The 12586-nt window shown below is 47.1% G+C and overlaps 1 protein-coding gene across 1 annotated transcript in view; it reads right to left on the bottom strand.

Annotated features, from left to right (window-relative positions):
* LOC133114952 (voltage-dependent T-type calcium channel subunit alpha-1I-like) overlaps positions 1–12586 on the bottom strand; it is a 189060-nt gene that overhangs the window by 31173 nt on the left and 145301 nt on the right. The window contains 7 exon segments of the mRNA XM_061224646.1: positions 823–932; positions 1709–1860; positions 4611–4803; positions 9203–9292; positions 10039–10164; positions 11007–11133; positions 11669–11847. Of these exon segments, the coding sequence (XP_061080630.1) occupies positions 823–932; positions 1709–1860; positions 4611–4803; positions 9203–9292; positions 10039–10164; positions 11007–11133; positions 11669–11847 (977 nt within the window).

Genomic DNA, 12586 nt, shown 5'->3' with positions numbered 1-12586 from the left:
AGAGACAACGGAGCAGTCTGCACCCTAGTGGCTAAGGCATATGACTGGGACCCGGAAGGTTGGTGGTTCAAGCCCCAGTGTAGCCATGATAAGATCACACAACTGTTTGGTCTTGAGCAAGGCCCTTAACCCCACATTTCTCCAGGGGGGATTGTCCCCCGCTTAGTCTAATCGACATGTTGTCGTGTTGGATAGAAGTGTCAGCTAAATAATAATAATAATAATAATGTGTTATTAGTACTATTACAATGAGCTGTGTGAGAGGGGAGAGATTTCTTTACGTAATAAAACGGTGCGCTACTCATCCCAAACCCCCCCCCCCCCCCCCTCCCCCAACACTGCAGTCAGCATTCATAAAGCAATGCTGAGGTTATTCTCACTGCGGAACTGACCCGGGAGTTTGAACGTAATGAAATCACATGTATAAATAGCGGCGTTTTCCAGCCGCGTATTTTTATCGGTTATAATTACGTAGGAGTGATTTCAGTGACATCACGGGAAAGCGTGGGCGCCCAGGCGATGGTTATTCCTCCCCGTCTGCCCACGAGACACGGGGCTGGGGGGGGGGGGGGGGGGGCTGGGGGGGGGTTAATTAATCAGCAATCTCATTATCGAGCCAGAGGCCTGCGATCAGGGCGGGCGGGCGAGCGGGCGGGCGAGGGAGGGAGGGAGGGAGGGAGGGGGGGGGAGGGAGGGAGGGAGCGAGGGGGGGAGGGAGGGAGGGAGCGAGGGGGGGAGGGAGGGAGCGAGGGGGGGAGGGAGTGAGGTTGGGAGGGGGGGAGCGAGGGAGGGAGCGAGGGGGGGAGGGAGCGAGGGAGGCACCTCTCTTTGAAGAAGCGGCGGAAGCCGAAGGCGATGAGCTTCAGCACGGACTCCAGCACAAACGTGGAGGTGAAGACATAATTACAGTACTTCAGTGTGATCTCCAGGGACTGAGAGAGAGAGAGAGAGGGAGAGAGAGAGGGAGGGGAGAGAGAGAGAGAGAGAGAGAGGGAGAGGGAGGGAGAGAGAGAGAGAGAGAGAGAGAGAGGGGGGGGGGAGAGAGGGAGAGGGAGGGGGGGAGAGAGGGAGAGGGAGGGGGAGGGGGAGAGAGAGAGAGAGAGAGAGAGGGAGAGAGGGAGAGAGGGAGGGGGAGAGAGAGGGAGAGAGAGAGGGAGGGAGGGAGGGAGAGAGAGAGAGGGAGGGAGGGAGGGAGGGAGAGAGAGAAGCAGTGAGAGAAGGGGAGGGAGAGAGAGAGAAAGACGAACAGTCAAACAGTAATACAAGAAGTGCGATGTTGACAGATTCACTGATGAGTCTGATGTGAGATGTCTGATAGAGAAATACTGCTGTTACAGACTGGCTGAGGCTCAATCAGCACACAGACAGAGCAGAGGAGAAGGAAGCAGGGGAAGACTAAATAAAGGAGTGAGGGAGGAGGGAGAGAAAGAGGATAGGGTGATAGAACGATACTTTTTACTGTACTTTTAATGTACCTTTATTGCCACATTATAAAACATTTTTTTTTTAATTATACACAATCCATAATAAATCAAATGCTACATGAGGTAAAGAAAAAACAGACTTTTGTAACCCCCAGCTAGGTATCAATAAATACTCCCACACTGGAAACCATTCTGTAATATGATTAGAGATAGAATGAGAGAGAGAGAGAGAGAGAGAGAGAGAGACAGGGAGAGAAAAAGAGGAAGAGAGGGTCAGCCCTTACTCGAGGCTGGCTGTAGTGCTCCAGGGACATGGTGACCACGTTGATGCAGATGATGAAGGTGATGAAGAGGTCCAGGTAGTGGCTGGTGCACAGGGAGTGGATCATGAGCCGGGCGTGGGAGTAACCGCTGTAGTAGGGCAGCTTGTGTGCTTCTGAAAGAGACACGGTCACACAGACACCAGTCTTACTATAGATAAATACATCCCTTCACAGCTTGTGTGCTTCTGAAAGAGACACGGTCACACAGACACCAGTCATACTATAGATAAATACATCCCTTCAGCTTGTGTGCTTCTGAAAGAGACACGGTCACACAGACACCAGTCACACTATAGATAAATACATCCCTTCAGCTTGTGTGCTTCTGAAAGAGACACGGTCACACAGACACCAGTCTTACTATAGATAAATACATCCCTTCACAGCTTGTGTGCTTCTGAAAGAGACACGGTCACACAGACACCAGTCATACTATAGATAAATACATCCCTTCAGCTTGTGTGCTTCTGAAAGAGACACGGTCACACAGACACCAGTCACACTATAGATAAATACATCCCTTCAGCTTGTGTGCTTCTGAAAGAGACACGGTCACACAGACACCAGTCATACTATAGATAAATACATCCCTTCAGCTTGTGTGCTTCTGAAAGAGACACGGTCACACAGACACCAGTCATACTATAGATAAATACATCCCTTCAGCTTGTGTGCTTCTGAAAGAGACACGGTCACACAGACACCAGTCATACTATAGATAAATACATCCCTTCAGCTTGTGTGCTTCTGAAAGAGACACGGTCACACAGACACCAGTCATACTAAAGATAAATACATCCCTTCAGCTTGTGTGCTTCTGAAAGAGACACGGTCACACAGACACCAGTCACACTATAGATAAATACATCCCTTCAGCTTGTGTGCTTCTGAAAGAGACACGGTCACACAGACACCAGTCATACTATAGATAAATACATCCCTTCAGCTTGTGTGCTTCTGAAAGAGACACGGTCACACAGACACCAGTCATACTATAGATAAATACATCCCTTCAGCTTGTGTGCTTCTGAAAGAGACACGGTCACACAGACACCAGTGATACTAAAGATAAATACATCCCTTCAGCTTGTGTGCTTCTGAAAGAGACACGGTCACACAGACACCAGTCACACTATAGATAAATACATCCCTTCAGCTTGTGTGCTTCTCAAAGAAACACGGTCACACAGACACCAGTCATACTATAGATAAATACATCCCTTCACAGCTTGTGTGTTTCTCAAAGCGACACGGTCACACAGACACCAGTCACACTATAGATAAATACATCCCTTCACAGCTTGTGTGTTTCTCAAAGAAACACGGTCACACAGACACCAGTCATACTTTAGATAAATCTGCATTGTATATGACATTCAATAGATACAGGATAGGATAGGATCATCATTGTTTGCATAGTAAAGGATTTATAGTTCTATATTATTTCTTACATTTGCTGGGCCTGTACATCTATACTCTCTACATTGTGCCATATTCAGTATGTCATTTGCAGTCATAAGAATTATTAATAAATAAATGCTGTTTTTGTTTACCATTCCAATAAAACACGACAGAACTGAACCACTGAGAGAGAGAGAAAGTAGTATATTACTGCATGATTAGATTTGTCGCTATCATCAAATGTATTATCATGATTACCATCATTACCATCAAATGTAAGAGAAAAAGAGTAAATGATAAAAATGTAATTTATTTATCATTATTTTACATTATTATTCCTACATCCCCAATCAGAGTAAAGTTCTTGGGCAGATAGTTAATTTGTTTCCAGTCTTTGATGTATATGCGTTTGTCGTGTCATGCGTATATTGCCATTTGCCATGCCAATAAAGCAAATTGAAATGAATTGAGAAAGAGACAGAGGCAGAGGGAGAGAGATAAAAAAGTAGAAGAGAGGAGTGGGGGGAGAGAAAGAGAGAAAAAAAGAGGAGTATAAAAGGATGGGGGAGGAAGGATAAATGCTTTCATTAAGATTTTACTTATTTTGCAGTCCAGGCATTAAGTAACACAGCCCAGGGTGGTGTGATGACAGAAAAAAAGCCCAAACAGGCGAATGGCCTCCTCTTCTCCAGGGCCATGGCTGAAACCAGCCTGTAGCGTCATGGTTAAGGTAAATTACTGGGACCCACAAGGTTGGTGGTTCAATCCCCGGCGTTGCGACAATAAGATCCACACAGCCGTTGGGCAAGAGCCCTTCAGCAAGGCCCTCAACCCTGCGTTGCCCCAGGGGAGGATTGTCTCCTGCTTAGTCTAATCAACTGTACGTCACTTTGGGAAAAAAAACGTCAGCCAAATGACATCTTTCCAATCGCTTACTTTTCACCTCCTGATCCCTTTCTGCGCTCCTGCTCCTGCTCCGCGCTCCCCCCGTCGGGCGAGGCCAGAAAAGGAAGCAGGAAAAGGAAGTGAAGACGGGGAAACGTGATCTCGGCGAAGGGAACGTCCTCGCTCCCCCAAAGTAACAGACGGGAGGAGGAGGACCCACAGGTCCATCGTTTACACGTCACGCATTCCGAAGAAATACTTCCGCAAAGGGATGCGCTCGCATTTCCTTGCTCCAGGAAAGTTGGGCAGCCTCCTGACTTACAGCTCCTATTGGAAACATTTAGCGGGTTGGAGCCTCGTTAAAAATGGCGGACCTCGATCGAGCGCCAGGATATGACGGGCAAAAGAACAGGCTAGGAGATAGGAGGTGAAAAAATAAGTGATTGGAAAGAACCCACCATCCCTCCTTCCACAAAACCCACGTTCCCCCCACCTCCCTCTCTCTCTCTCTCCCTCTCCCTCCCCCTCTCTCTCTCTCTCTCCGCCCTCCTCCCCCTCTCCCGGGTGCAGGTCTTACTCCTCCTCTTCTTCTCCATCCTCCTCTGCCTCTTCTCCTCCCTCCGCTTGGCCTCCTCCACCTCCTGGTGCTGCCGGCACTTGTGGAAGTTCTCCACCACCACGCCCACGAACATGTTGAGCACGAAGAAGCTGACGATGAGCAGGAAGGAGATGAAGTACAGCAGCATCCAGGGGTTATTGTTGGTGACGGGCTGGAGGAGAGAGAACGAGGGAGAGAGCGGAAAAAAGAGAGAGAGACAGAGAGAGAGGTCAATGAAGATGGAGAAGGAGAGAAATAAAGGTCCATACCACACCAAGAATGATAACTATAACGACAACTATAAATATGTTGTTTTCAAAAGTTTTTCAAAAACTCTAGTGAAGCACTACTCAACTCATCGTCTTGTCTGCAGGCATTTGCTCCTACCATGTGCTACACCAACTGATTTAACAAATTATTATACCTGCTTGGTGAAGATAATAAGCTAATTAGCCAGGATGAGGAGTTGAGTAGCACTGCTCTATCACAACAACAACGGTTAGGAACGAGATTGTTGGGATCACTTTCAGAGCGACTTTTTTTCCAGCCGCATGAGTCAGTCAGTCAAAATCCATCCAAATTTACAGGGCGTCACGTGGAACATTGGCAGATGACACAGCCGAGAGACTATTTACAGGACGTTATCGTTCAGCAGTGTGGATGCTCACATTGTTACCGCTGTAGCTATTGTTACGGTTCTCGGTGTGGATGGTACCTTAACTGATAAGTGACCTTTTGTAAGAACCACAATCTCAGAAATAATGACAGTGGAGGAACATTTATTTGTTCTTCAAAGATCACATTACCCTGAAGGTACAGTAATGTTCATTCATTTCCCAAGTAAAAAAAGGTACAAATTAATTATATATTACTAAGGGTACAATTTTATATGCCTATAGATTACCGCCCAAGCTACAAGCATTAGTACGTTTTTAGGCACTTTCCCTACCTTCTTTGGTGTGCAAGTTAAACAGTCCACATGCCCCATAATTATATCTCTGACAACATTTTGCATACAAGCAGTTCCACATTTCTCCTGTTGTCAGTTAAATCTCTATGGCAAATGTAAATTTCTCATATTGGCAGTTACATCTCTGTAGCAATCTGACATTTCTTCTATTGTCTACTGTAACGTCTCTTCAGTTAGATCCCAGTAAACAACTTTAGTTTTTTTTTTTTTCCCCAACCGCCAATGATTACATCTCGGCTGTAGCTGCATTGGCACTGCAGCAGGACAACTGCCGAATATCTTTCCAGCCCAATAACCTCGTTGCGGTTTGTTTGATGACTCATGCGATGGGTATGCCCTTTCGCGGCCTAGGAACAGCCACTTCCAAAAAAAAAAACCAAAAAAAAAAACCAACAAACCAAAAAAAAACAAAAACCCTGAAACTAGGTAAACAAATACGATAAGTGACAGAAAATGTCTTCTGCTCATCGTCTCCACAGTGAAGCGCGGAGGGTCGCACGAGGGGCAGCGCTCTGATTTAATTCCAGACGGAGAGAGCCGGGTTTCACGGGCCGGTCGGTTCTGCACCGGCAGGCTCCCGTGACCCGTTCGCACGTGTTTCGGCTGGAAATGCGGGACTTATTACCGGGATGTGCGCTCCATACGCCGCTCCCCATCGCCCCAACAGGGCGTCTTATGTGAGGCAGATCACAACAGCCAACCCACTGCAGCCGGCAGCCTGGTCCAGGCCTCAGATACACAGCCAGGCTTCAAGGCCCACTGCGTCATTTCAGTGGCTAATACCATGCTAATGGCTTACAATGATCCATGTAAAAAATCACATCGAATAAATGTTTAAAATAAGACCCGACCCGATGCTAGTTCTGCGTTCCGCTTTGTCTTCCCCATAGTTTGCCTGACAATGCCACAGCAGCAGTATGTGCACAGCAACAGCACCACAGGCTCAGTAAGAGTTCAGCGGGCTGAGCAAAGCTGTTGCCCAGGTTACTAAGACGCCAGCGCCAGTACCACGATCCCCTGAGGCATTCAGTTCCAATTCGTTGAAAACCAACTGAACGTTCTGTGGAAATTTCATAGTGGGCCTTTAACTTCGAATGCTAGTGTCCCAGCAACATTCCATACTAATTGCACTGTACAGTTCCCTGATTGGTTAAATTCCCTGATTGGTTAAATGTTTCTAAGCTGGCCAATAGTGTGCAGGAGCAGTCCAAGTGGAGAGTAGGGCTGTGTTCGAAACCAGATACTAACTCGTACTACACGTCAACGAAAACCAGCCTGGAATTTAGTACGTGAAGCATGCTAGTATGCGGTTTCGAACCCAGCCAATGACTCTCTGCAGGTGTTGTGTTTTAGCCAATGGCAAGCGTCCAAATGGAAATGCAGTATTTTGTGTTCATCAGCGCAGTGGAACAAAATGAGGATGTGAATGCACCCGCGGTGTGGAACCGTGTCGACGCATTTTAGTGACTTTAACCAGCTGCCTCGCTATAAGAGCGCGCTGATTAAACCCTCTCAATGCTGCTAATTTCACGGGCGAGCGGCTCGGTCGATCTCTCGGTCGCGGCGTTTCCCCGCGCGCTAACCGCGCGGTCGCGGAGCGGGTCCCCGGCCTCCCGCCGGCTGCCTGGCGCATTCCCCTCCCGTGGAGGAGGAGGAGGAGGAGGAGGAGGAGGAGAGCCTAACCGACCGCGCTGGATATCGCCCGCGGCGAGAACCCCGCCGTAGACGCGCGAGTGCGTTTCATCCGCCGCGGCGGAGAGCGTTTCGTTTCCACCGCCGCTAACATCGGGGGGGAGCAGCTGGTGGAATTTGGGGGCGTCAGGGTTTTGCGGTGAACGCTTCCTCTGTTGTCGGGAGGGAAAGACGTTCTTCTGCCAGCGAGTGCAGCGGTGCCCGGGGCCACAGAAACTTTTTTTTACGAATGTCTGACATCAACCGACATATGCTGACAACACACTGCGGAAAGTTGCAGAAATATTTACGAGTTGACACGAATGAACAGGCAGTGTAACAGTACAGATGGCTGGAGAGCTGACAATAGGCAGAATGGTAATTTCACACCAACAATTCTTCCCAGTTTTACCGACTTTATGTGCAATTAATTAGCAGAATAACCAACACCATTAAGTAGACTTTCTTTCTTTCTTTCGTTATAATGGAATTAGGGACGCAATACGCAGCTAAGGTATATGACTTGGACCCGGAAAGGTATACGGTTCAACCCCGGTGTTTGAACCAACCTGATCCGCACAGCTGTTGGGCCCTTGAGCAAGGCTCTTAGCCCTACTTTGCTCCAGCGGATTGTCCCAATCTAATCAAATCTAGTCTAATCAACTCTAAGTCGCTTTGGATAAAAGCATCTGGTAAATAACAAATGATTATTATGTATTTTGGTCATTGGCACAGTAATACATTGATGTAGTGATGTTGTATATACACTCACCGGTCTGGTGGTGTTTGTAAAGGCACTGTTCAGCATATTCATCAGGGGAGCACACATCCTGTATGCGTCTCTTACACCGTACTATACGTCGCTCCGGACAAGACAGTACACTAAATGAATGTAATGCGTCTATTATCAGGATAAAACACCAAACGGTGAGCTGCCAATATGCCCACAGATAATTAAAAAATGTCCACTAGTAGAGAACACCAACAATGAAAAGATGTGATGAGCTGACCATTATGTTACATTACATTAATGGCATTTGGCAGATGCCCTTATCCAGAGTGACGTACAACAAAGTGCATACCCATAACCAGGAAACACCCATACCCATGACCAGTGCAGACTCTGTAGTTTAAATGCAAAGAGTATATGAATACCATATACCAGTTAATTATGTGCATAGAAAATTGTGTAATTAAATTCCAAGATCCATTTCAAGGTATTCTAACAAAATCAATGCAGTTAATTACACATGCAACAGCTAAAAACGACCCACTAGTGTTTATATTGAAACATTAATCAAAAGAGCCTTGAAGCAGTGCATCACCCTAGCTTGGTGCCTCTGATGCTGCATGGTATATCTCCAGATTTGCATATACAAGTGTGATTCCTCAATGTTCACAATGCAGAAGGTCTTAATTAATTAAGTATTGAATAGAGATTATTTAATGAATAGGTACACTGCCTGAAGATCAGTGTATCCGTAATGACTGGATTAATAAATCACTGCTCTGTTTAAAGATCAGTGTGGATTAATCAGGGGCTGCTCTGTTTAAAGATCAGTGTGTCTGTGGATGAATTAATCACTGCTCTGTTTAAAGACCAGTGTGGATTAATCAAGGGCTGCTCTGTTTAAAGATCAGTGTGGATTAATGAATAACTGCTCTGTTTAAAGATCAGTGTGGATTAATGAGGGATGCTCTGTTTAAAGACCAGTGTGGATTAATCAAGGGCTGCTCTGTTTAAAGATCAGTGTGGATTAATGAATAACTGCTCTGTTTAAAGATCAGTGTGGATTAATGAGGGATGCTCTGTTTAAAGATCAGTGTGGATTAATGAGGGGGTGCTCTGTTTAAAGATCAGTGTGGATTAATGAGGGGGTGCTCTGTTTAAAGATCAGTGTGGATTAATGAGGGAGGGAGACCATCTCACCTGCTGGTCAATGCCCACTGCGTCTAGGCCATGATACATGATGTTGACCCAGCCGTCCTTGGAAGCCAGTACAAACAGGGACATCAGTGCCTGTAGTGCAGACCAGAGACATACAGACACACAGGCACCCCGAGGCCATAAACACAAACACACACACACACACATATACACACACACGTGCAGGTTCACATATACACGCACACATACACACACGTATACACACACGCGTGCAGGTACACACATACACACACACACACGTACACGCACATGTATACACACACACACACATACGTACACACATACACGAACACACATACATGCACACACATACACACACACATGTACATTTATACACACACACGCACGTACACACATACACACACACACACACACACACACACAAACATGCACACACATAAACACATGCACGTACACACACACACACACACACAAACATGCACACACATACACACATGCACGTACACACACATACACACACATGTATACACACATACGTACACACACGCACGCACACAAACACACAAATTCAGATAATCAAGTGTGCGCACAAACATACGCACATACAAAACAAGGCACACATATACACACGAACAAAGACGTGGACACGTATGCAGACACAAAACAAACATCGATAGGCACAGGCACACACACACACACACACACACACACACACACAAACAGACACCACACGCGGCATCGACACACACGCACACAGACACAGAAAGGCAGATGTTTGTTCAGTATGTCACAGGTGTATCTGGAAGATGTTGCTGAAGGTGATCCCTCCGGTGGTGTCTGGCGGAGGAGGTACACACCTGGCCCAGGTTGTCGAAGTTGTACTTGTGATGGACCCACTTGTAGCTGGCCAGGAGGCAGTCGGACTTGTTGGTGATGTTTTTCACATCCGGACCCAGGCAATAGAAGAACTTTCCTTTAAAGAGCTGAGGACAGAGAAGGGTATTGATGCTACTTACATCTTCTGAAATTGTTATTACACATCAATGAATATATTATAGTTTAAGTTAAGTAATAACAATAAAGTGTAACAGTATATATATTGTATGTATGCATGTATATAATAGGATAATCACTTTAATGTTATGTCATGTTATGTTAATTACTATTATTACTTCTTTTTATATGTATTTTCCCATGATTTGGTAACACAGATATGCACTTGTCATACCTAGAAAGCCTATTGAAATTGAAAAAATTGCGGCAGAGAGACAGAGAGAAAGAGAGAGGCAGAAAGAGAGTGAGAGATGGAGAGAAAGAGAGAAGGTCGAGACTGAGGCAGAGAAAGAGAAAGAGATAGAGAGAAAAGGAGAGAGAGGGAGAGAGAGAAAGAGAGAGAGTAAGCGAGAGAAAGAGAGAGAGAGAAAAGGAGAGAGAGGGAGAGAGAAAGAGAGAGAGTAAGCGAGAGAAAGAGAGAGAGAAAAGGAGAGAGAGGGAGAGAGAGAGAAAGAGAGAGTAAGCGAGAGAAAGAGAGAGATAGGGAGAGAAAAGGAGAGAGAGGGAGAGAGAAAGAGAGAGAGAAAGCAAGAGAAAGAGAGAGAGAGAGAGAAAAGGAGAGAGAGGGAGAGAGAGAGAGAAAGAGAGAGAGTAAGCGAGAGAAAGAGAGAGAGAGAGAGAAAAGGGGAGAGAGAGAGAAAGAGAGAGAGTAAGCGAGAGAAAGAGAGAGAGAGAGAAAAGGAGAGAGAGGCAGAGAGAGAGAAAGAGAGAGAGTAAGCGAGAGAGAGAGAGAGAGAGAGAGAGATAAATGAAGAAAAGGGGGACACGGTACCTGGACTCCGAGGATGCCGAAGATGATGAAGAAAGCACAGCAGATCAACACGATGTTCCCGATGGGCTTCAGAGAGGTGATCAGAGTCTCCACCACAAGCTTCAGCCCTGGAGCTCGACTGATCACCCTGAGGAAAATCAGACTGTTACACAACTGATCAACACAGCAATCAACCAACCAATCAACCAATCAATCAATCAATCAATCAATCAATCAATCAATCAATCAATCAACCAACCAACCAACCAACCAACCAATCAAACAATCAATCAATCAACCAACCAACCAATCAATCAGTCAATCAATCAATCAGTCAGTCAGTCAGTCAGTCAGTCAGTCAACCAACGAATCAAATATATAGTCATGGATTTCCTTTTTAAATCATTACTTTCACTGGCCGACATTGGCTCAGGCTGTAAGAGCAGTCGTCTCATTGGCTCAGGCTGTAAGAGCAGTCGTCTCATTGGCTCTGGCTGTAAGAGCAGTCGCCTGGCAGTCGGAGGGTTGCCGGTTCCATCCCACCCTGGGTGTATTGAAGTGTCCCTGAGCAATCACCGTTGGTGTGTGCGTGTGTGCGTGTGTGAGCGTGTGTATGAATGGGTGAATGAGAAGCATAAACTGTACAGCGCTTTGGATAATTTGCCTGCAGTTCCCCTCCGTACCTGAGGGGGCGCAGTGTGCGGAGCAGCCTGAGAACTCGGAGGACGCCCAGGATCTTGGCGCCGCCCGCCATGGACACCACGATGTCGATCAGAGACACAAAGACCAGGAAACCGTCCAGAACGTTCCAGCTACTGCGCAAATAGGCCTGGTCTCCCAGGTACAGACCCATCGACACCACCTGGAGCGGGCAGGGGCAGAGATGGCTACTGTCAGCGTCAGTGGTGCGGTTTCACCAGCTGTAAGCGCCCTCATACCATCACCCCACTATCACCCCATCACCCCACTATCACCCCATCACCCCACTATCACCCCATCACCCCATCACCCCACTATCACCCCATCACCCCATCACCCCACTATCACCCCATCACCCCACTCTCATACCATCACCCCACTATCACCCCATCACCCCACTATCACCCCACTATCACCCCATCACCCCACTCTCATACCATCACCCCACTATCACCCCATCACCCCACTATCATACCATCACCCCATCACCCCACTATCACCCCATCACCCCACTCTCATACCATCACCCCACTATCACCCCATCACCCCACTCTCATACTATCACCCCACTATCACACCATCACCCCACTATCACCCCATCACCCCACTATCACCCCATCACCCCACTATCACCCCATCACCCCACTCTCACCCCATCACCCCACTCTCATACTATCACCCCACTATCACCCCATCACCCCACTATCACCCCATCACCCCATCACCCCACTATCACCCCATCACCCCACTCTCATACCATCACCCCACTATCACACCATCACCCCACTATCACCCCACTATCACCCCATCACTCCACTCTCATACCATCACCCCACTATCACCCCATCACCCCACTATCATACCATCACCCCACTATCACCCCATCACCCCACTATCACCCC

Source organism: Conger conger, chromosome 16 (genome assembly GCF_963514075.1).
Source record: "Conger conger chromosome 16, fConCon1.1, whole genome shotgun sequence".
Taxonomy (NCBI): Eukaryota; Metazoa; Chordata; class Actinopteri; order Anguilliformes; family Congridae; genus Conger; species Conger conger.
Note: the sequence above shows the minus strand (reverse complement) of the source record. Positions and strands in the feature narration are given on the sequence as shown.